This window comes from Nannospalax galili, unplaced genomic scaffold, assembly GCF_000622305.1.
Source record: "Nannospalax galili isolate Female #2095 unplaced genomic scaffold, S.galili_v1.0 scaffold1051, whole genome shotgun sequence".
NCBI classification, from domain to species: domain Eukaryota; kingdom Metazoa; phylum Chordata; class Mammalia; order Rodentia; family Spalacidae; genus Nannospalax; species Nannospalax galili.
In genome coordinates, this window is record NW_008331995.1 from 6663792 (window position 1) to 6689099 (window position 25308).

The window sequence follows — 25308 nt, forward strand, 5'->3', positions numbered from 1 at the left end:
AGGGAGACCCTGTCTCAAAAAGATCCCCCCCAAAAAAAAAGGAAAAGAAAAGAAAGAAAGAAAAGAAAAAAAGAGAAATAATCATCACAATTATACTGAGTATGTTACCAGTTTTTTTTTTTTTTTAAATCCTGCCCTAACCCCTTTTAGTTTCACATCTTTGAAATTATAGTTGTGGATTTTTCTGTTAAATTTCTGTCCTTGTTCTGCATCCCAGATACCCATAACACAAACATCTGCCACCATTTTACACACTGTGGTATGCTCACTGAGCAACATCCACCATAGTAAATAGATTGTGTTTGGAAAGAAATTTCAAAGCCAGAAAATGGCTTGCAAGCTTAAACATTAAATATGTTATGTTTGCAAGTACTAAATGCTTACCACATTGAATAAGGAATAGCGTGATCATTCCCCATTCATATTAGGCTGGTACTAACACTTATGACAACATTACATAACAACAGCAATACCTCTCATACTTCCCACATCACAGGCATTATTCTAAGCACTATAGATATCAACTCATCAAACAACCCCACATACCTAATGAACTAGCTCATGTCCTTACCCTCATTTTATACAGGAGGAAACGAGGATAGAAATTCAAATAATTTGCCTAAATTGTTAGCTACCATATGGTTGCTGGAAACTGAACCCAGGTCCTCTGCAAGAGCAACCAGTGCTCTTAATCACAGTCATCTTTCCAGCTGCTCAGTTAACTTTACAGAGGTAACTTGGAATGAACTAGTGGTCAGCCAAGAGAGCTAAGAAATATATATTGCAGGCTACCCTCAAAGTCTGCAATCAAGGCTGGGCGTGGTGGCCCACACCACACCTTTGATCCCAGCACTTGGGAAGCAGAGGCAGGCAGGTCTCTGTGAGTTCAAGGCCAGCCTGGTCTACATAGTGAGTTTCAGGCCAGCCGAGGCTACAGGGAGACCCTGTCTCAAAATAAACAAACAAACAAACAAATAAATAAATAACAAAAAACCCCCACAAAATCTGCAATCAACTGTATGCTATGCTTAGACTATTTAAGTCTTTTTATTTTTAAAGCACTCTTAGGTTTTGAAAATTTTATGTTTCACCTACTAAAGGTATTTCAAAGGTATTGAGAATTGTTTCATTTGGTGATAGAAATTTCTTCAGTGTTTCTCCAAAGATGTTCTAATAAGACCTTTCAACACCATCTAAAATGAAACTTCCCTGTTGCAGCTCAATAATAAATAAAGAGCAAGTAAAAGGTGCAATTCTACACAATTCTAGGAATTCTAATTTCTTGAGATAAAATACTTCAGATAAAATTAGAGCTTTGAAAGGAAAGTTAACAGTAAAACAGTGATCCTGACTGATCCTTTCTTAGGGAACTCATGTATTAGAATAATAACTACTTCTAAAATCTTTATCTCTACATTCCCAATTCAAATTATCCAACCCAGTGGAAGGACGGGCTTCCTTGTACCCTCACAGAGAAGAATACTTGGTTGGGTAACCCTCAAGATGATATAACATTTCCTCCTGTACAGGTCTCAAATTCGAACACACCCAAAGCTTAGGACACAAACTCCACTTGTTGGATTCTGTCGACAGAAATAATGAGAGTGTCTGTGAAGACGTGGACACAGTCAGCCCTCTGGATCTGCAGGTTTATCTAGTCTGATAGAAAACAGTCAGAAAATGGGGTCGGAGAGATGGCTCAGTGGTTAAGAGCACTGGCTGCTCTTGTAGAAGACCCAGGTGTGAACCCCAGCACCCACATGGAAGCTAACATCTTAATTTCAGTTCCAAGGGATCCTAAGCCCTCTTCTGTGCTCTGTGGGCACTGCATGACACAGGTGCACTTACATATATGCATGTATAACACTCATATGCATTAAATAAGTAATAAATAAATAAAATTTAAAAATGAGAAATAAAATATTTGGAAAACAAGTGCCTGTATTGAGTATGTATAGCCTTTTTTTTTCCTTAATCACTACAGTATAATGGCTTTTACATTGTACTAGGTTACATGAGTAATCTAGAGGTGATTTTAAAGCATTAGCAGGATATGCATGGGGTATATACAATTCTGCACCACTGAATATAGGGGAGAAGCATCCAAGTATTTGGGTGTCCAGAGTAGGTCTTGGAACTGATCTCCCATAGACACAAGAAGATGACTGGATATGGAAAAGAGCTTTACTACATTTCAGTAAAGAGCACGGAATTAGAAACAAATGAAATGTGTATGTGGGAGGGGGGAGATGAACACATACAAGACATCCATCAAGGGGAGAAAATCTGTCACCACTCAAAAAGGCACAGGTAACTCTAAGTAAGTATACTACCTGGGAACGATGCCCACGTAATATAAGAGCATATTTTCTTTTTCTTTTTTTTTTATGTGTATGAGTGTATCGCCTGCATGTATGTGAGTGCACCCATGTCGTGCAATGCCATGGAGGTCAGAAGAGGGCTTCTAATTCCCCTGGAACTGGAGTCAAGGATGGTTCATAGCCACCATCCCATGTCGTGCAATGCTGTGGAGGTCAGAAGAGGGCTTCAGATTCCCCTGGAACTGGAGTTAAGGACAGTTCGTAACCACAATGTGGGTGCTTGGGAATCAAACCCCAGTCCTCTGCAAGCAGTCAGTGAGTGCTCTTAACCACTGAGCCATCTCTCCAGCCCCAAGAGTATATTTTCTATAAAAATGTGAATATATTCTTATACAAATGATATATGCACATAAAGAGACCCTTATACAAATCCTGTTATACATTTTGTGTAAGGATATATTTACATCTATTAAAAGCCTTGAAGGAATTCAAATACAGGTTAACAGTAGTTACTCTTGGGCCACAATGCAAATAGAAAGAGGAGGAAGAGACTTAAATAAAATTTCGTATACTTCTCTGTGCTCATAGCAATATATCCAGGAAATGAAACTGAAGTAGCAGCAAAACAGTACACAAAGCGGAAATGGAAGCGCACATAGAATAGGAGACAAAGTATCAGGGTGTTAAGAATGCAGAACCAGTTCTCACTGGACTTTGAATCACATCAACATTCTGGGAGGCAGCAATGGCAATGACCATCCTCCCTGCTCTACTGTGAATGTCCTATCTATGAAGTAGGGTCAGCGAATGCTTCCCCCTTGACTGCAGGAGAACCGACTATGAGGCAGATGGCAAGCTCTGCTCTGGGGAAATCCAGATGGCAGGTGCCAGCTGTTTCTAGACAATGTTGCTTCTGATGTATGTATATGTGTGAGATTCACCCTAGATGGTGAGCTGAAAAACAACTTAGCATGAAGCTGGATGTGGCCAGAAGGCTGCTATTAAGTAAAGGCAAAGGCTAGGGATATAGCTCAGGGGTCGAGTGTTTGCTTTTGGTTAGCATGCACAAGACCTTCGGCTCTACCTCCAGAACTGAGGGGTAGAGGGGAGCAAAGACACAATAGATTCAAAAGGACAAAGTAAATAACTCTAACACTACAAGGCACAGAGGCAGAATGATAATCTTCAAAACTCCTGTCTCAGAGGAATGCTAAGATAAAGACAATCTTTGCTCTTGGAACTCTATCACGTCAAAGATGGAGAGGGAGTGACTGCTACTGCTTCACTCTAAAATTCAAAGCACAAAGGATCACATACACGTATGGTCTGGGGTATAGCTCAGTTGGTAGAGGGCTAACTTAGTATGTATGAAGACCTGGGCTCAATCCCAGTAGTGCATAACATCAAGTGTTGTGGTACATGCCTATAATCTCAGCAACTGAGAGGTTGTTGATACAGGAGAATCAGAGGGTCATCCTCAGTTACATACTGAATTTAAGGCCAGCCTGAGCTACATGAGACTCCATCTCAAAAATCAAGCTAAAACAACAAAAGATCTCACACACACACACACACACACACACACACACACACACGTATTTATGCATGTCAATGAACCCATACAGACACATATGAACTCATTAAAATGTATGTGGGTGTATTATGGGTATATATTTAAATGTATATCTTAGAAAACTGTTTCACACAGATTTAATTGTGTATATTAGAAAATTCAGAGCTACACAGGCAGAGCAAGGAGAAAGCAGACCCTTACTTACAGTATCCCACATCACGATGTACACATCTGTACTGAATGAATTGTTAACATGTTGAGTGATATAGAGATTCAGAAAATCACAGAAGTGGTGATACATGTTGACACCTAGTATTGGAAAAAAGAGAGATCCATAATAATCAACCCCAAAGAACACATAATTAAATGCTTTCTATTCTATCCTATCTCCTTACAATTTGCTGAACTTTTAGTTGAAATCAATGAAGAAACACGTTTTTTTTCTAAATATATTCCATACACAGCTACTCATCAATTTATAGAGGTACTGAGTTCAAATTTTCACTTTTTAATTGAATATTTAGAAATTAGGAATGAATGTATTTTCTCATATATACCAAGTAATAAAGGAGTAGTATTAAGTTCCAGAAAGCAACACATAGGACTATTTAACTCAGCATGAGGTAGAACTACATGACCATGAAGACTTTTGGTCATTAATTTTTAAAAAATCAATTTTCAAAAAATCAATTTTTAAAAAATCAATCAAATGTGGCTGGAGATGGCTCAGTAGTTAAGAGCACTGTCTGCTCTTTCAGAAGATTCAGGTTCAGTTCCCAGCACCCATACGGCAGCTAACAACCATCCATAACTCCAGGTCCAGGGGAATTCAACACTGTCTTCTGGACTCTGCAGGCAGTGCATGAGATGGGTGCATGTACATACATGAAGGCAAAACACTTATACACATAAAATAAAAACAAATTTAAAAAGTTAAAAAAAAAAAAGAAAGAAAAAGTAAGAAACAGAGTGGGGTCTAGAAAGACGGCTCAGCAGGTAAGGGCATTTGCCATCAAGCCTGAGGACATAAATTCTATCTCCAGAACCCACATCGTAGAAGGAGTAATCCAAACAGCTTGTCTAGCCAGGCATGGTGGTACATGCCTTTAATCCCTGCACTCAGGAGGCAGAGGTGTGCAGATCTCTGTGAGATGGAGACTAGCCTGGTCTACATAGTGAGTTCCTGGCCAGTTGGGGCTACATAGGAGACCCTATCTCAAAAAACAACCACACAAACAAACAAACAACAAAGAGCTTGTCTTCTGATCCCCATTATGTATGGTAGCATGCTTATGCACACATACACACACAATAAATAAGTAAATACACACATACATAAATATAAAGGAAGTAGGAAGGAAGGAAGGGAGGGAGGAGGGAGGGAAGGAGGGAGGGAGGGAGGGAGGGAAAGAGAAACAGAAAAAGAAGTCATATGATTGTTAGATGAGAAAAGAATATTCCAAGCAAATGGCACTAAGAAGCAAGCAGGGGTTGTAAGTCTAATATTTGACAAAATAGAATTCAAAGAAAAACTGTATACACTCTTAATTTAGGTATGTGGGACCCAAGAGCCAGCCTGGAAATGTGCAAATGTAAACAGGGTAACATTCTGAGAACAAACAAAACACGTACTTTCAAAATGGAAAATGTTGAGTAAAAGAAAACCAGGGACTCTCAAAATCACAAACCATAAAATACCCTGGCATCATTCCCTTAGTAATAATAATATGATATGCCAGAAAATAAGAGGAACAAATACTTGAGTTTTTCTAGCTAGGTTTATCTTAAACATTTGCAAAGGATAATTTCTTTTTTATATAATTACATGTATGTATTGTGTATGTGTGTATGTGCACAAGCACCACGGCACATGTGGAACTCATTGAACAACTTGTAGAAGTTGGTTCTCTCCTTCTACCATGAGAGTCCTGGGAATCGAACCCAGGTTCTCACACTTGACAACAAGTGCCATGACCAGATGAGCCCCATCACCGGTCCTGGAAGGGATCATTTCTTGACCCAGAAAAACTTTAGCAAAAAGCCTCTTTTCAAATTCATAAGAAAAACTTGTATTAGAGCATACCCCCTTATCCTGTGTAAGTTCTGAGCTCACAATAGCTGCCAAGGAACACCAAGTAAGTCCCTAACATTTATTCAGGAAGGCAGTCTACACATGCTAGTGACTGACACCATTAAGTGCTGGGATTATGGGTGTGTGCCACCATGTCCAGTTACCATAGGGTTTAAAAGGAGGAAAAAACACAGGTTTCATCCTGGAGAACAGTGGGGCAGGTGAGTTCTGTTCTGAAGAATGTGTCTTCCCCTCCTCAAGATAAGAGTTAAGTTGAAAAGGAAAACTGGATGATATCATAAGTAGAAGGAAAAGGTAGAGTTATAGATACAGGAAAGAAATGAAGAATGTCTATCTTAGCCCATTAATTCCCACTTTACATTATTGCATATGATCTGCATAAAATTCACAGTTCACACATACCTACCTCTTTTATAGGCAGATCACAGTGTTTTCTCTGCCCCTTTTAAATTTGCATATTTTTAAAAGAAGAATCAGAACCTTCAACATAGCATTTTCAATTCACTTTAATTAAAAAAAAAAAAAAACTAAACTCATCTGACTTCTGAATCCAATATTTTATAATATAAGAATTATGGGTGTGATAGTGCACGCCTTTAGTTCCAGCACCCAGGAGGCAGAGGCAAATAGATCTCTGTGAGTTCAAGACTAGCCTGGTCTACATAGTGAGCTCCAGGTCAGCTGGGGCTACAGGGAGACCCTGCCTTACACAAAAAATTATGACTTCAGATGGTAGAGCACATTGAAACTATGATCAATAATTATGGTAATTCTCAAATAAGGGTGACAGAGGGCTCTGCATATTTACTGTACGCCTCGCCTCTCATGAATTTGGATATGATACAGCACGGTAATCTCCATCTCTCATAATGAGAGAGATAACATGGTATGGTCTGCGTCTCTTCTCCCCAGGGCCACTAGTTCCCAGAGTTAAACTTATCCTTGCAAGCTGAGACTTAGAGGTGAGGAAAAAGAATTCTATTTTTTTTTCCACAAGAATATACTTCAGTGATAGCTTCCAAAAGAATTTTAAGTTCACTTTAATTATGGAAATGACTTTAGAAAGTTTACCTTGGGGCATTTCTTTTCCACTTACAGACTACTCATGGCTGCTGATTTTAAAAAAAACAAAACAAAACTGTAATGAAACATAAATGCGAATCAAATGATAAGAGAAATTAGACTAGGTAAATTTAGTTACAAAAGGTGCGCATAGGCCACTGCCCTTGTCTTTAGATTTTGGTGGAATCACCTGATATAAATGTGAAGGTTTCTTCTAGAATACCAAAGGTACAAAATGACAGGAAGCTAAAATGAGTTCATCAACTTCAGGAAAGAAAGCAAAAAGGACAGCCACTGTCGTTCGGCTTTCAAAATTCATAGAAAATTACCATACATAGGCCGTGTACGAAAAACAAGGTCTCATTAACCAGTGTATAAATAAGAGACAAATTAACTTCTCACCTGCATCTAATTTCATGAAATACGTTGGCTTTTCAATAACAATGTCACACTCAGAGTCTTCTATGGGCCTGAAGTTGAGCTGAGTGTAGCCTTGTAGCTCAGCAAACCTGGAATTACGAATTGTGACATAAGTTAAAAGTGATTCTTTCAAGCTTCCTGTTGCAGCACTGTAGCGTGGAATCTGTTCCTGAGGCAGATTCTACTTCTAGTACACAGGAGCAGGGCTGTGGAGGACCTTCTAAACTTCACTAGTGTTCATGGGATGTGATAGCAACTTTAATATCGAAACAGAACAAAAATGATTTCAAATTTCAGTCCAATGTACAAGACAGTTACATTGGGAGCCTACCACGAAAAGAAGACACTTACATAATAACTTGGCTAAATAATCTAGCAATGAAGTAGGAGATTCTACAAGGTTTCCTGTCATTTGAGAGGCTCAAAGGGAAGGAGGGCTCGGCTAGAGACGCTCATATGGTAGATTTCTTGGACTCTGAGAATGATCACACTCCAAAATGATCTAGTACGTCAGAAAAACAGAAGGCAGGTAAGCTTCTCTGAAGAATGGAAAGTCTGTTTCCCAAGAAATGTCTTTGCAAGCCACGTGGTACAATTTTCATCCAAACAAAGGACAATCAAGCACATGAAGAGGGATGTCCAAGGTTAAGCTAAAAATCATCTGCTGTGCTTTATTCTTGGGATCACAAGTCATGTAAAACATGTCAGACTCGTTTAAAACACAATGTGAAAACACTGGTGGTTTCAAAAATAAGCTTTCTTCCTTTCTTTCTTTAGTGTGTGCTCGGTGTGCTCATTCCATGTCATGTGGAAGCTGGAGGTTGATCCTGGGATGTTTTCTTCAATGGCTTCTCTATTTGTTTTTTTTTTAGACAGAGCCCCTCACTGAACAGAGACATCACAGTTTTAACAAGACTGACTAGCTAGCCAGCAAGGCCACAGAGCATAGCTCTGAGGTTACAGATGTGTGCTACCATGTCCAGCTTTTTATATGTGGACTGGTGCTAGGGGTCTGAACTCAGGTCTCATACTTGTACAGCAAACACTTAACCCACTGAGCCATCTCCCCAGCCACATAGGTTCTTTAGTATGTCTTCCTTCAAGAGGTAGAGTTTAGCTGGACATGATGGCTCATGCCTGTCATCTCAGGACTTGGGAGGCTGACACAGGAGGATCACAAGTTCTAAGTCAGCTTGGGCTACACAGTAAGATTCCATCTCTAAAGAAACAAAAAGAAAGAAAGAAAAAAAGAGGGGAAAATTCATTCCCCTCTCCGCCTTGAGCATGGGCACGCAGCTTCATGGCTCACTTCTAACCAACAGAACACGGCAAAAGTGATAGTATGCCAGCATGGAAATTAGGCCATGAAACACTGAAGCGTCCCTCTTTGGTCCCTCATGTGCACCTAGACCTCAAGCTCCTGAGGAGGCTGGCTGCCCTGCTGTGTGTGAGGGGTAGAATAGAAAGGCCCATATAGTAAGAAAGGAATCTTCTGGTCCACAGCCAGAGAGGAACTAAGGTTCAGGACAACCTGAGCAAGTTTGAAGACAAGTTTTTGGGCCTGCTTGGACCTAGAGTGGCTGTGCCCCCAGCTAACCACTGAGCTGCAACCACATGAGGAGCACCTGAGTTCATCTCAAACTCTGGCACCACAACAGCATAAGATATTAGCCACATTTCAGAGGACTTTGTAGCACAGAAACACCACAACAGAAAATAATATAAATACGCCCTAGAGTACACTTTGGAATAATGTGTAGCCCACCAGTAAATAAGATAATTATACCGTGAGGAGCTGTGATATGGAAGCAGATACCAAAATGAACTAGGAATGAAAATGGCCAGTAGGAGAAGTATCTATTTGTAACAACCTGTTAAGTCATGTAAGCACTACATTGCAAAACTGCCAACTGCCTTATGAACGTAGGTTCGAATATTATTCCTAATGGTCTGCTCAGCATGAATGACTCAGAAAATAACACGGGAAGTGCATGAGCCTCTATGAATGAAAGAAGAATTCTGCACCCTAACTACAGTTGTGGTTACCTATCCCTGGATGTGGAATATAGATTTTCTAAGGAACACATTTTTAAAAACACCACTGAGCTGCAACCACATGAGGAGCACCTGAGTTCATCTCAAACTCTGTGGCTAATATCTGCACCCTAACTACAGTTGTGGTTACCTATCCCTGGATGTGGAATATAGATTTTCTAAGGAACACATTTTTAAAAACACAAGTGTATATGTATGGTTAGCAGACCATAACAGTGAGGTTTTCCTGGCTTTGGGAACTGCGCTACAGTTATGTGAGACACTATCCATCCTTCCAGGAAGCGGGAGTGACAGCACAATGGGAATGCTTGCACTATTTTTAAACTTCCCTGAGTCTAAAACTATTTGCCCAGAGTCTCTGTCCCCCCCATTCCTGAGAAGCTCATGTGTACAAAGTAAGTGGCGTTTTCCATTTTAGCGTCCCTTCCAAAATCTGCAAGTGCCATAAACAAATGCAAATGTTTTAAAAAAATATGTTTTTAGGAAACAAAATCATGTTACCAAGACTGCAGAGGGCTTTTGCGCTGACCTTCAGACATCAAGGCATGACTGTCAAGTTTACAGTGTCCTCCCATTCCACCACCCTGGAGAAAATCTTCCTTGAATCTAGTGTACAATAAAAATAAAGTTAAATTGGGAAATTTTCTCATGACTCAAGTTCCTGGGTTGGATCTAAGAGTACTCATTTCCTAAGTAACTTTTCACTGAATTTATTTATTTATTTTTGAAACAGGGTCTCACAAAACCCAGGCTGACCTTGAACTTACTATATAACCAAAGAGGACCATGAATTTCTTATCTTCCTGCCTCCACTTCCCTAGTGCTGGGATTTCAGGCATGTGCCACCACCTAGTTCATGTAGTGCTGGGGATTGAACCCAGGGCCTTATGCATACAAGGCAAGCACTCTACCAATGAAACCACATCCCTAGCCCCTCACAGGTATTTAACTTACAAGCATGTGTCCTGCATATGTGATAGTGGTCCCAAAATACTCTGTATATAGGGGCTGGAGAAATGGCTCAGTGGTTAAGAGTACTGGCTGCTCTTGCAGAGGACCCAGATTTGGTTCCCACCACCCACATGGTGGCTCATACCCATTCATAACTCCAGAGCCAGGGAATCTGATGCCCTCTTTTGGACTCCATGGGCACCAGACATACATGCAGGCAAATTCTCATACACATGAAATAAAAATAAAATCTTCTAAAAATTATATATGTATATATACATATACGTAGTGACCTTGCAGCTCTTAGTACATACTAAGATGATGTTCCCACACTAATGACATTATTGTATTGCAAAATGTACAGTTGTGGCTCAGAGGTTAAGAGCACTGACTGCTCTTGCAGAGGACCTGGGTTCAATTCTCAGCACCCACATGGCAGCTACAAATTGTCCTTAACTCCAGTTCCAGGGGAATCTGAAGCCCTCTTCTGACCTCTGCAGCATTGCATGACACAGGTACACTCACATATGTGCAGGCAATACACTCATACACATAAAATAATAAAATATTTTTTTAAATGTACCATTGTTAAATGATGCATGACTGTACTTACAATAGAAAAATTATGAAATATACAAAAATGAGAGCATCTTATACGGCACCCAATATATCCATGGCCCAAGTTGGCAATGTGACCAATAGGTAACCAGCTTGGGTCAGTCACTCCTCACCCATCCCCTAACCTTTCAACCATTTTACTACAAAACAAATCAAAGATAGATCTTACACCTGAAAATATTTCACAACTTTTACTAGATTTTCACATCAACCATTTAAGTACCTGTCATGATTCCTCTTGATGTTTCTTAAGTCCAGGTATAGACTGGTGGCTCTGCAATACTGAAGATAACGGGAACATACCAGACTTGAGTCACTCTGAAATAAAATTGAGAAAAGGAAAAAACATCAGCCATGAGTCTTAGCACTTAGAGGACTCACTGAATGTATCAGCCAAGCTGAATGCATAGTGTGTAACCCACACTATGATGGGAGCTCTCCAGACACCCACTCTGTTTCTTTACTGTTTTCTCCTTTCTAACAGAGTTTACCCAGGTATACATCTATAAGTCTCCATACCTTTAGGTTACTATGAAGAATTCCAAATTTTTTGTTGTTGTTTCTTTTTGAGCTAGGGTTTCACTATGTAGTTTAGGCTGGCCTCAAATTAATGATCCCTCTCCTCCCTCAGCCTCTCAGGTGCCACCACATCCACCAGCTCAAGTATTCACATCGAGAGACCACCAGGTATTGGCTCGATAGGCTTTAACAGACTAAGACAGAATGTGTGAAATTCTGTTGATGGGCTATGGCAGGTACAAATAGGGTAAGTCTGAATATGATTAAAATGTATGCAATCCACATAAATTTAATAAAGCTATACATTGAAAATTTTTTTTGTGGGGGGTGGGGTCTTTTTGAGACAGGGTCTCCCTGTAGCCCCAGCTGGCTTGGAACTCACTATGTAAACCAGTCTGGCCTTGAACACACAGAGATCCGCCTGCCTCTGCCTCCTGAGTGCTGGGATTAAAGGCATGTGCTACCATGCCCAGTGAAAAAATATTATTTTTAAATTACATTTACTCATTTATTCATTTAACTGTGTGTTATGTGTGTGAGTTTACATGTGTACACATGCCACAACACAGGTTTGGAGATCAGAGGACAACTTTCAGGGGTCTATTTTCTCCTTCTACTATTTCAGTCCTGGGGACTGAATTCAGATCATCAGGCTTTGCCACAAGCACCTTTATCCGCTGAGCCATTTCACAGACCTGATTTCAAATTTAAAGCCAAGAGCTATATATGTACCTCACTTCTCTTACTTTAAAAAACCAAGCCCTGGAAACCATTTCTATCCCTGGCCATGTGAAAAAGGTTTTTCTATGGGGGAGATAAAGGAAACAAGGAAGAGTACATATGTAAGAGACATTCAAGCACAAGTCTGGGCAGGCAGCTTGCCAATTTCAGTAAGAGGCACTTTCTACAAAATTTCCCATAAACCTTAATGAGAATCTCTGTGTCAACAGTAGGGGAAGGGCAATCTGTTCTAACTGAAACAATTGAGAAGTCAACTATAGCAACCTGTTTCTGTTTCAACCACACCACTGTGTGCTGAGAGACCACTTTGTGAACTCGTGCTCCAGACATTATTTAGGGATTTAAATGCCATTGATTCTTTTTCCTAAAATTTCCGATGAACAAAGGGCCTTAATCTTAACCTGTTTAGCATTTTGGAATCTAGTTAGTAAAATATCATAATGAACTGAATGCTGTGTCATTGTAAAATTCATATGTTGAAAATCCAACTCTTGAACAATGAGATGGCTCAAGGGGAAATGGGGCTTGCCACCAAGGCCTGACGACTTGAGTTCGATTCTGGAACCCACCTGGTAAAAGAAAAGAACCAATTCCCACCAATGGTCCTCTTACACATGCGCGCGTGCGCGCGCACGCGCGCGCGCGCACACACACACACACACACACACACACTAAAGAAATGTAAAAAGAATGAAATCCAACTCTCAACATAGTGGTAGGAAGAGGTGGGGCTTTTGTAGGTGGTTAGGTCATAGGCAGAGGCCTCAAGAATATTAGGACCAGTTGTGGTTTGGATATGTAATGCCTCCCATAGACTCATGCGCTAGAACACTTGGTGCTGTTTGGGAAAACTGTGGACCCTTCTAGAAAATGGAAACTCACTGAATAAAGGGTCCTGTGGGGGATGGGCCTTGAGGTTTTATAGCCCAGCCCCACTTCCTGTTTTCTCTCTGCTTCCTGCCTGCAGATGCCTCCTGCTCCTGATGCCATGCCTTCCCTACCATGATGGGCTATATCCCCTCAACTTGTAAGCCACCACCACCAACCTTTTCCTACTTAGGTTGCTTCTTATTAGGGTTGGTCACAGGAACAAGAAAAAAATAATAATAATACAGTTTTCTAAAAGAGACCACAGAGAGTGTTCCTTCTCTTTCCCCTGGGTACAGATACAATGACAGGCAGCTGTCTGCAGACTGGAGGAGGGCCCTCACCAGAGCCCAGCTGTACTGATACCTTGCTCTTGAACCTTCAGCCTCCACGCCTCCAAATTGTAAAGTACTAACTAAGCAAAAACAGATCCCAATGGTAGGGACCTGTCACCTGTCCTGAACAACCTGAGAAAGAATCTGTAAAGATGTGATGCATTAATTTCACTCCTTTGGCATATGTTGAGGGGGGTTCTAAGTCTAAAAATATTTTTAATTGCCTCAAAATATAACTATCTGATGTGTGTATGTATGTATGTGTGTGTGTGTATGTGTGTGTGTGTGTGTGTGTGTGTAAAGGAGGGCAAGCCTTTCAAAGGAAACAGAAATACTTTGGGAATACTGAATACAATTCTAAGCTGGGTTTCAGGATGCTATAACCGTCCTGGCAGGAATGAAGGTATTCTACTGTTGTGCCCCTTCTTTTGGCTATTATTGAAGATTGCTGAAACAATACTCCCCAAAGATTATTGAAACAATACTCCCCAAAGAACTGGAATATTTACCAAACACCTCATGCTGGGAGAAGGAAAAAAGGCGGAAGCCTGATATCAGCCAATGGAGGAACTTGTCTCCCAGAAAGAGATTTCACACAGTTCTGACAACTTTTCAGACCACCTTGCAGGAGAGACTAGAGCCCAGACAATGATGGGTCAGTGATGGACAGGACCACACCTTGACCAGGACTGATTAGTCACGTATACCTACTGCCTTTTATTTAAACCTAAACTTTATGCCAGGACTCTGAAGACAGACTTGGGAGAAGGGAGAGGGTCACTGAACCACTGTGTTCCACTTCCCAGTGTGGCCACATAAATCTCTCTCTGCATTTCACTATACTTGTCTGCTTAATTGTCCTATTGAGGATGAGTGGGCTGAGCTTAACTTGTCAGGGCCATCAGAGTCCAGGACCTGACCCTAACAACTCCAGTTCCTGCCTATAATTCCAGTACTGAGGATGTGGAAGCAGGAAGAACATGGTTCTAAGGACAGCCTGGTCTACATGGAGACCCTTTATCATTGAGCCATCTTGTTTTTACATTACAACTTAAGCAATAAAACAATAAACAGTAAAAATGAGCAAGCTTATTGAGGAAAGAGCTAAACACCCACTGTTCCCTCTGGCTGACAGAGCACATGTATCTCGTCCAGCCTCTCTCTGGCATATCCAAAGTCAGCTTGTCTCCAGAACAGGTCCTCAGCTGACTCCAGAGTGTCTGTCCTATTTGTAAAGAAAAAGATTTCGTCATTCCTTTTTTCTTTTTTGACCTTTCTTCTAGTCCCTTGCTACTTTAATTTTTAAAGTATGCTTTGTAGTTTTCCCCAAAATTATCACTATGCACATAAAGTTACCAAAATAAGCTATGCACAGACTTTTTCCTTTGTGATAAAACAGAACAGAAACCTATGAAGTTAGGATTATCTGGAACTGAAGAAAACAAAATATTATTTACTATGTTGTCTCTACCCCACTAACAGTGTGTATATTGGAATTGCTAATTAGATTTAATTTTCTCTGGAGTCTATTGTTGCAGACTCTAGAACAACCTACCCATTTATCTTCTCCACATACATGGGGGGAGGGGAGACTTTTTCCGTAGTGCATGCTGTTTTCTCCCTCTTACAAAGGAAAGAACAGATATTGCTCTCAGTGTGAGATAGGTTAAAGTCATGACCGCATAAGGAAATTAACATTTACAGGAATCACTATTTAAAGACAGTCTAGCTGGGAATTAGGCATTGACACGTACTTCAGAGAAAGCAGAGTTAAAGGTGAGGATTCCCTAAGGAGACTCACCATCCGGTGTCCACATAGCTGCAAACAGGATAACCAAATCTAAATTCCGGTTTGCAGGATTTCTCATAACCCCAGCAGGACTTCAGATTTTCTAGATGTTTCTAGAACATAAAATGTGTACATTTCTTTGGATTGTTAGAGAAGACTATTGGACTTTTCCATGAAGAAAACAAGCCTTTATAGAACCTTCACATTTCTATTTCACAATGTTTATTCATGCAACATTTGAAGAGGGGCAGGCTCAAGGCTCTTCACAATGGCCTTTACTCACTGCCCCATATCTATCCCCTAACCAAGTCTAGGCTTCAGTTAGACTACCAAAGACCTCCTGATTTAGAATTTCTTGAGATATCCTAAGAAACTATCTTTCTCAGACAGCAAACTGATTCTATAGTCAGTCACTGAACAACAACAAAACAAAAAACATATCCATTGGAATTTTACCACCCCCAAGAATGGGTCAATGACTTTACTCCTCAATCAATCAGCAGAAACAGCACAAGGTCAACCCTCTCCAGCACTTGAGGCCAGAGCTCTTCTGTTGGTCAGATTCCAGGATCTTCTTTCCCATATGCTTCCTGTGCCAGCACCATGGGAAAGGAAGTGGCTTACAATGCCCAGCTTTGATATCCAAGGCCGACCCGGAGATGTCTTAATGGGCTCTATTTGAGGTCTTTCAAACCCCAGTCTTAATTCTTTGGAGCCAAGGCTGAGGTGTGATTACTGAAGCAAAGTGCTAAGAGACCTCCTAAGTGCAATTGAAGAAAGAAAAGGTGTGATATTCTTTACTTTGAACAAGGTGTTCTTATCAGCCTGAAATCTAATTTGCTCTGTTTCAGAATATGCAGATAGTATGTGCTGCCCATTTATTTCTATTTTAAATTTCATTCCTGTGAATGGGATGTAATTTTAAGCTAACTTTAGTCACTTAGGAGTATTAGATGAAATGAAAATGGAAAGTTAGAAATCTACCTTCCGCTGTGGATTACAAAGCAGAGCTAATAGGTCAGTCTAAACGACATCCTTTTATGAAAGAGAACAAAGTATAATGGCACATATGTATGAAAATTCCACAATGAAGCCCACTACTTTGCATACTAATCTGAAAACTTAATTTAAAAATACAAAGATATACATTTTTAAAAATAGCATGTTAAACAGGGAAAAAAAATGGAGCAGAAATAAGTCCTACCTTATATGGACACCAGGAGTCCTTCTTGCAGATGGTGGCAATATGCCTGTTGTTGTGCAAAAAGAAGGGAATGTGCTCCTCTGGCAGGCGGAGGCTGGTATAGTCAAATAGTTGTTTTCCTAGTATGCTGTCAGCCCCAGGATGAACCTCATCTTGGCCACTCAGCAGGACTTCATGAAGTAATACTCCAAAGATAAGCAGCATTAGCATAGCAACTTGCAGACCTAAAGATCCAGTTGAAAGCATCTTCATTAAGGAATCTCCTTTAAGGAGGTGGACAAGAAGCCCCAGCCCTAGCCTAGGAACTGTGGCAATTGATAACTGCTGAAAAAGGAAATATTTCTTTAGGGATGTGATGCCTGCTAGGTGGAGTAGACTCCAAGGGGTAGACGCATACCCAACAGCACTTAAGGGATGCAGTTCAGGCTAGATAGGCCAAAGAAAAATAAAAGTGGGGACATGAAGTGGGGAGGGGGCACTTAAGGGATGCAGTTCAGGCTAGATAGGCCAAAGAAAAATAAAAGTGGGGACATGAAGTGGGGAGGGGGCAGCAGGGTGGAGGTGGAGATGATGAGGAGGTCTGAATGTAATCACAATACACTGTATGAAATTCTTCAAGTATCAATAAATTTTTTAAAATCCTCTTTAAGGACAGGAAATTGGGAAGTGGGCATAAGATAGGGATCTGGAGGAAGCTGGGGTGTGTGTGATGAATATGACAGAAATACATTGAATGCATGTGTGAAATGCTCAAAGAATAAGTAAAAATATTATATCATTAAAAAAAAATAAAAAGAAATCCCATTTAGGACTGGGTTATAGCTCAGTGGTAGTATACTTGCCTAGCATTCATGAGTCCCTGGGTTCAGTCTCCAATACCACACAATCAATCAATCCCCTTTAAAAGCCAAAGGGCCAAGGGCTATGCGTAATTACCGTTATACTTTGCTACATCAATGAGTCATGTTCCTTTGTTCACCAAATATTTATTGCACACCTGCCAGGCAGTGTGCTAGGAGCAAGGCACACAAGTGTGAGAAATATGTCCCAACCCAACTTGGCACACTTCAGAGTTGTTACTTGGAAAGACTACAGACTTCTTCAGACCTAAGGATGGCTCCAAAACGTTGACCTCTTGTAAAAAGAAATTTGCATTGTTTACGTTGGTAAACAATGGATGCAGACATAGGTGCCACTACCTGATATCCCCCTTGGTGCCCAGAAAAGAGAGGACCAAAGTGGTTATTACCTGGGAGACTTCATCTACGTAGCAAGACGACCCTAGCTAGCAGCTCTTATCCTTTGGCCCCAGCCCACCATAGCAGCCTGAACCATTTTCTAGCCACATAGAAACAAATCCAAGCCCCTAAGCGCCTTCCTTAAAGCTTAACCTAAGGCTCAGCCATCCAGAGTCTTGAGCTGATTAGACATGTAATTAGGTGAGTGTGTGTTTCTTCGTGTTGTCTACTTACTAAACTTCCCCACACAGGAATGAAAAAAGCATTAACACTGTGGAAGCCCATGATGGTCAAGAAGTTACTACATTTCTGCTCACCCACCCAGGAAAGGTTAAATGTCTTGGGTCAATTTTTCCCATACATCCGTGACAAAAATCATGCCATTTCAGCTTGCTTTGTGGACAGCAAAGCTTCTTTTTGCCCCAAGTGTTTCTTCTACAAGATGACTGAGGCCTAAGACACACTGGGTGTTCTGCAGTGAAGTCAGTGACTACCAACCTTCACTGACAACTGGCCTTTACTTACTGACTGCTCTGTTCAAACAAATGATTCATGGGATCTAGCATAGATGCCAGGAAGAAATCCTTTCCCCCATAGAACAGTAATTATAAAGGTTTCTTATTTAGGTGGCCCTGAAGAGTATATTGTTATCCCTTATAACTCCAAATTAATATATTAGCTGGGATTTTGATATAACAGTGAATTGATAGCAATTTCATAAAATTTTAAAACACTGATAGAAACAATGGCTGTACTTATAATGAAAATACCTCTTTAATCCTCAGGATTTCCTAGAAGCTGTTGATGTTCCAGATAGCTTAAAACCTGTAAGAAAGTAAAAGGCATTACCTTAAAAGCAAGCCTCAATAGACTTTATCATTCAGGTGGTATTTTAAGTTAAAGGAACTATTAAGACAGAAAACAAGTTAATCAGAAAAACCTCTAACTAGAAGCCTCTTAAAGCAAAGTCATAGGCACCATGGCACCATGGACCTCCGATACAGTAACTCACAGCTCGGATGCTAATGGTGAGCAGGAGACAGCCCACTTCACACCTATAAGCCAGAGAGGCCAACAGGATACTTAGCAGAGAAAGCATTCCTGGGAACAACGCCTGTTCCTGGTTCTCACTGCAATAATCCTGCGCACCAAATCACAGGGCTGCCTGAGCCAGTGCTGGCCTTTAGGGTCACAGGCAGGCCACCCAATTCTTTGACTCACCCTCTTGCTCATAAAGTCACTGCTATGACTGACTAAGTCTTGAACTTTGGTTATCCAAATCCACTGTTCTGCAGAGTTCTGACAGTTAACTAAACTTACCCCTCCATGGAGAAGAAGTAACCCTCCGGCAGGCGGAAAATCTAAAGAGGAAGATCAGACAGTTGGCTTTTGCAAGGAAGGGCACGTACCCACTTGCATAGGCCTCGTGAGGGCGGCTGCTAGAGCATGAAAGTACAACCTCCGGGCCTGGCACAAAGCCGTCCTGGTGTTGAGTCCTCCTGCCAGGCTTCCCTGGAATGGGTGGATGCTCTGATCCACCAGATGGAAGCTTCAGTGACCTAGGCACAAAGCTGCCAGGCGCCCCCCTCCCACTCCTGGGTGGCTTAACTGGACTTCCAAAGGCCTAAAAAGAGGACAGAGGAAAAAGTCAAAAATCTGAGAGGATGACTGAGACCACATGAATGCCTACGGGGAATGCTCAGCTACAGAGGCAGCACTGGACAGATGAAAAGTTTAGTGCGTCTGGGACTCAAGGACTTAAGTCCCAGGGTAGGGGAGAGACCTGGCTGGCTCAGAGAGGGCTTGGTTGCCTGGGGCGCCAAGGCGGAGGTCCCCCAGCTGTCAACCCCTCCCCGGTGTGGCCAGGTCAGAAGCCAGCGCCTTGCTGCAGCCAGCCCTAGCGGGCACTGCTAGGAAGACGCAGCTGTCCCGGTGGGCGCCCGGGTCCCAGGTGTGCCTGGGACGGTAGCAGAGCGGTTCCGCCCAGGCCTGGGAAGCTAGGCGCAGGCCTGGCGGGGCATCGTCTCTGCCGCGGGTGCGGGGCAGGCTCCCAGGCCCCGGGGCACCCGGGCCCGCCCGGGGAACGAGCTGGAGGCCGCCGGTGCGCGCCAGGATCGGGGTCCGGACGCCAGGCTGCGGGCCGGCTGAGGATGCAGGCGCGGGGAGCGGCGCGGCGGGCCCCAGCACCCGCAGGGAGCGGTGCGGAGCGCGGGTGAGCTGGCAGCTGCTGGGGAGAGGCCGGAGGGTCGCGGGCGAGGCCCACCTGCAGCCCCGGCTCTGGGAGAGAAGCGGCGGCGGCGACGGCGGCTGGGAGCAGCGAGGCGTCACAACCGGCTACAGCCGCGCACCGGAAACCTTGGGCTCCCGAGTCGGGCCAGGGGGCGCCCGGGAGCAGCCGGGACACCTTGGCCTGAGGCTCGGGGGCGGGCTCCAGGACCCGGGCCACACCCAGAGAAGGGGACCGCTGCAGGCCATCATCTGCTTGCCACCCAACTGCCTGGGCCGGAGAAAGCTGGGCCGGGGGGGGCTCTAGCACCGGGGTAGAAAGCCCAGCCGCGGTGCTCTGTTCTGCTTTTTCATTGGGAGCAGAAGTTGTCGCCCTAGATTTCAGTTAAGGAGACTGATTTAAGGGTGTCACACACATTTTTTACCTGTCCGTGAACTGACCAATGGTTTCGTTATTTTACAATTTTATTTGTATTCTAATTGCTTATTTATATGATCATGCTGATTTGAATGTCCATCTCCCATTCTTTTCCACTCCTGGCACCTTGCAGTTCCAGTATGCCTTCTGCAGCATGGCAGAGGTGACCACTGAAAACCGGTTCAAGGGCTGACAAGATGGCTCAGCCAATACAAGAGCCTTGTAGCGCATGCATGACGACTTAGCTGGATCCCAGAAACCCAGGGTGAAAGAAGAGAACTCCCGAGAGTTGTCCTATGACCTCCACACACCTGCTCTGGCCCGTTGCACATCCACGCTCACAACCCACCCACACAATAATAAAAGGTGTTTAATTAAAAAAAATACTAATTGAACTTGTACTATTTAGTAAAGGGCTCTAGCACCGGGGTAGAAAGCCCAGCCGCGGTGCTCTGTTCTGCTTTTTCATTGGGAGCAGAAGTTGTCGCCCTAGATTTCAGTTAAGGAGACTGATTTAAGGGTGTCACACACATTTTTTACCTGTCCGTGAACTGACCAATGGTTTCGTTATTTTACAATTTTATTTGTATTCTAATTGCTTATTTATATGATCATGCTGATTTGAATGTCCATCTCCCATTCTTTTCCACTCCTGGCACCTTGCAGTTCCAGTATGCCTTCTGCAGCATGGCAGAGGTGACCACTGAAAACCGGTTCAAGGGCTGACAAGATGGCTCAGCCAATACAAGAGCCTTGTAGCGCATGCATGACGACTTAGCTGGATCCCAGAAACCCAGGGTGAAAGAAGAGAACTCCCGAGAGTTGTCCTATGACCTCCACACACCTGCTCTGGCCCGTTGCACATCCACGCTCACAACCCACCCACACAATAATAAAAGGTGTTTAATTAAAAAAAATACTAATTGAACTTGTACTATTTAGTAAAGGTTGTGTTAAAATAAACATGCTCAGATAGTCTTTAGTATAAACCAATGTGATCGAAGGGAGTCTTGTTAAAAAATACTTCATGTTTTGTCCTTTGTCAGTAAATTTTAAGAGGTAGTTAGAAGTGTTACAGGTGCAAGAGAAATGCAAGTAAAGGTCAGCCTGGGCTACAGGTGGAGTTTAAGCCTCTGGGGAAGATGAGTGCTTGCCTAGCATATACAAGGCACTGGGTTCAACCCCGCCCCCCCCAAGTTGCACTAGTAACTTGCTGCATTAAGAATATAATGGGGTCTGGAGAGCTGGTGCAGCTTTTAAAAGCTCAGGCTCATAACCAGAAAGAATATAATCTGGGCCCAGCATGGTGGTATTTGTCTTTAATCACAGCACTCAAGAAGCAGAGGCAGGTGTACCTCTGTGAGAATGAAGCCAGTCAGCTGGAGCTCTAGGGAGACTCTTAAAAAAAAACAACCTGGGATGTGTTTTCCAAATACCAGCAAAATCATGCATAGTATTTACATGTGTCAAATTACACTAAAACATGATACAGTGTTAGTTCATGTATTTCTATAGTCAAATGCTCTCCCCCTGAGCTATGTCCCCACCTAGTTCATGTATTTCTATAGAAAAGACTGCCTCTAAGAGGAACTTTATGGCTCTATGGTGTCATATTTATTATGTATTATCATCCACTACTACTACTAATAAGCATGGTGATTTTATTTTGATTTGGTAATGGTAATTGAATCCAGGGCTTTGTGTGCTTGCCCATGGAGACAAAGCCCTAACCACAGTAGCGCTTTTAGAAAATACTTTTTCATCCTGTTTGCCATCATCCTATTTTTGTGTTCAGGAAATGTAGCTTTCCTGATAATACAAAATAAATTACTGTAGTCACTTTAAATAAATTTTCAATGAGCTGGTTTTGAGCCACAATGATATACAATTTAAAACAAACAGGATAGCTGAAAAGGTTTGTAAAGGTAGATTAGTCTGACTGCATTGCAAAGATGCATAAATAGTTAAAATGATAGAACACAGAACATCTACATGGTGCTGTTTTAAATATCTACATATAAAGCAGTCATTGATATTTATAGGAAACAATATGAGATTTTTAAAATGAGATTGGGGTATACATTACTGTAAAACCATTCTCAAATTCATATACTTATATATGAAACTGTTGAAATTTAACTCAAGTTGACAGTAATACAAACTTAAATGCCTACCAATAGGAATTTATAAGCTGTGGTGTTAACTTTCACTTACTGTAACAAATATCTGAGATAATCGACTTGTAATGTTTGTTTTAGCTCAGTTTCTAAAGTGTCAGTTTATGGGCCACCAAGAAGCCTCAGTGGATGCTTGCAAGCCAAGCCTGACAACATGAATTTGATCCCTGGAACCCACTTGGTGGAAGGAGAGAAAGAATTCCGACAAGTTGTCCTCTCATGTCCACATGTGCTGTGCACACAACACACACACAATTTTTTAAATTTATTTTTATTTTATGAGTGTTATGCCTGCATGTACATAAGTGCACCTGTGTTGTGCAATGCCTGTGGCAGCCAGAAGAGGACGTTGGCTCCCCTACAATTGGAGTGAGTTTTAACATTTGGATGCTGGGAATCAAATCTGTGTCCTCTGAAAGAGCAGCCACTGCTCTTAACCACTGAGCCATATCTCTAACTCCAATAAATGTAATTTTTAAAAATATCTGTTCATGACTAGTTGGCCCCATTGCTTTGGGGTCTGTGGTAGGGCAGCACATGGTGAACAAGTGATGGAGTGAACCTCATGGTGAAAGAAATGAAAAAGGAAGAGTGTCTTACTATCCTCTCAAGGACATGTCCCAGTGACTTGAAACTTCCCATAGTCCTGTGTAGGAATGGCTTATAAAATGAACAAAATACTGAACCATGGGCTCTTGTGACCTCAGTACTTGACGGTGATTCCTTCAAACCCCAATTCTCTGCTCTACTCAAGATAATAAATGAATGTGGGTATGCTCGAGAATTAACATATCAAAGCAGTGAAAGGCAGTACCATGCATCTTCATTGAATACAATGAAGACTGGGAAGAACACTTGATGTTGTGTGTATATTTTAGAATTAGGGATGAAAGGGCAAGATTGTTTGATAAGGGTGGATCCAAGCTTGTAGTTCCCCAATTGAAGCTGGAGAAATGGTTTTAAATAAAATTATGAATGAGGCCTAGCTAAATGGCAGTTCCAAGAGACATTTCGGGGAAGAGTTCAGACCCACTCTTCTACCTACAGTTAAGAGCCAGACAGTTTTATTCAAGTATGAATTGTAGTATAGCATGGTAATGTTGTAGTCCCCTATCTTAAGTCTCTACCATCTCTCTACCACCACCCAAGGCAGAAGACCAGGGCTTTAGCACACAGTTCTTTGGAGAACATTCCAGATCCAAATAATCACATATGGTATCTACACAATCTAGAACCATGTAGGTACAAGGAAGAACCAAGAAACATTTCTATAATGTAGCATTACTGAGTAGAAAGAATGCATATTGTGCTATCATTTCTCCAAGGGGGAGTACATACATGTACTTACTAGTGTCTTTTTTTTTTTTTTGAACAGATATAAGAATACTTAAAATGCTTACTGAGAGAGAGGAAGGAATATGGATATAGAGGACAAAAATACAAAAAGAAAGTTTTTATTGAGGACTGACTTTGGAACTATACAAATATAAACCAAAGTTTAAACATTTGTAAAGTAATTCCTGAACACTGAAATGAATCTAAATGCCATCTAGATGAAGATCATACAAAGGAATGACCGCAAGCAACTTTTTATTTATTTTATATGGATGAGTTTTGCTGGCATGTATGTATGCATACCATGTGCATGAAATGACTATGGAGGCTAGAAGAGGGTGTTGGATCCCCTGGAACTGGAGTTACAGACAGTTGCTAGCTGCCATGTGGGTGTTGGGAACCAAACCTGGGTTCTCTGAAAGAGTATCCAGTGCTCTTAACCACTGAGTGACCCCCCCACACACACACCTCAAGCAACTTTGAAACAGTTTCTATATCCTTATTATGAGGTACTTTCTTCAGGACTAGAAGAATTACAAAAACCTGTATCCTATTTTCAGCAACTGTGGGTCAGTGTGATAAACCAAACTGAAGTACTTAAGATGGTTATCTTTGAAGCTGAGAAATGGAAGAAAGCTTAAGGACACATACCCTTCAGTTCTATACTATACTATACAGCAGTATAGTTTGTCTATGAAAACAAATCTCTCCTTTATATCCCTTCACAAAGGTCTCTATACAAAGAATCATATCTCTGAATTAGGTTAAAAATTAAATACATTATCAGTTTTAAAAATCTTTATTCAGCCAGGTGTGGTGGCGCATGCCTTTAATCCCAGCACTCGGGAGGCAGAGGCAGGCAGGTCTCTGTGAGTTCAAGGCCAGCCTGGTCTACATAAGGAGTTCCAGGCCAGCTGGGGCTACTGGGAGACCCTGTCTCAAAAAAGACCAAAAAAAAAAAAATCTTTATTCAAATCAGATCCATGCTTATTTACATTAGCTTTTTAAAATTTTTTATTGAATTTTTTTGTATTTCATACAAAACATATTAATCATCTTTATAGCCCCTCTCCCCAACTGCACCCTCTCATAGCAACCCCCCCCCCGATTTCATGCCTTCTGATATTTATGTTAAGGCCATCAAGTCAACTTAGTGTACCCAGACATCCCTCAGTGCAAGTTCATCATCTAATCAACCTATCTAGAGTCACTCCCTTAAAGAACTCTCCCTCACCCAGCAGTAATCAGCTGCCAATAGATTTTTTGGACAAGATTGGGGACCTGATGATCATTTCCCTAGTTCTATGCTGGGTTTTTGACTGCTTGAGTTTGCAAGGGTCTTGTGCATGCTGACACCATTGCCGTAG

At 41.8% G+C, this 25308-nt stretch overlaps 2 protein-coding genes across 3 annotated transcripts in view; one reads left to right on the forward strand and one right to left on the reverse strand.

Moving 5' to 3' along the window:
* Eogt (EGF domain specific O-linked N-acetylglucosamine transferase) overlaps positions 1–20193 on the reverse strand; it is a 33164-nt gene extending 12971 nt beyond the window's left edge. The window contains exons 1-11 of one of the 2 annotated variants that reach the window (XM_008827135.3): positions 20049–20193; positions 19245–19409; positions 19106–19146; positions 18556–18610; positions 16548–16771; positions 15356–15456; positions 14671–14779; positions 11316–11410; positions 10025–10129; positions 7451–7557; positions 4100–4203 (exon numbers count right to left, since the gene is read on the reverse strand). In XM_008827135.3, the coding sequence (XP_008825357.1) occupies positions 4100–4203; positions 7451–7557; positions 10025–10129; positions 11316–11410; positions 14671–14779; positions 15356–15456; positions 16548–16757 (831 nt within the window). In that variant the 5' untranslated portion in view covers positions 16758–16771; positions 18556–18610; positions 19106–19146; positions 19245–19409; positions 20049–20193. Of the gene's footprint in view, positions 1–4099; positions 4204–7450; positions 7558–10024; positions 10130–11315; positions 11411–14670; positions 14780–15355; positions 15457–16547; positions 16772–18555; positions 18611–19105; positions 19147–19194; positions 19410–20048 lie in introns of both variants that reach the window. The other variant, XM_017796625.2, reaches the window with a different exon arrangement.
* On the forward strand, positions 18765–20781 carry LOC115069273 (cuticle collagen 39-like). The gene is made up of 3 exons (XM_029560622.1): positions 18765–18813; positions 19700–19997; positions 20563–20781. The coding sequence occupies exons 1-3, from the start codon at positions 18765–18767 to the stop codon at positions 20594–20596; spliced, it is 381 nt and encodes a 126-aa protein (XP_029416482.1). The 3' UTR covers positions 20597–20781.
* Positions 20782–25308: the final 4527 nt, after the last annotated feature.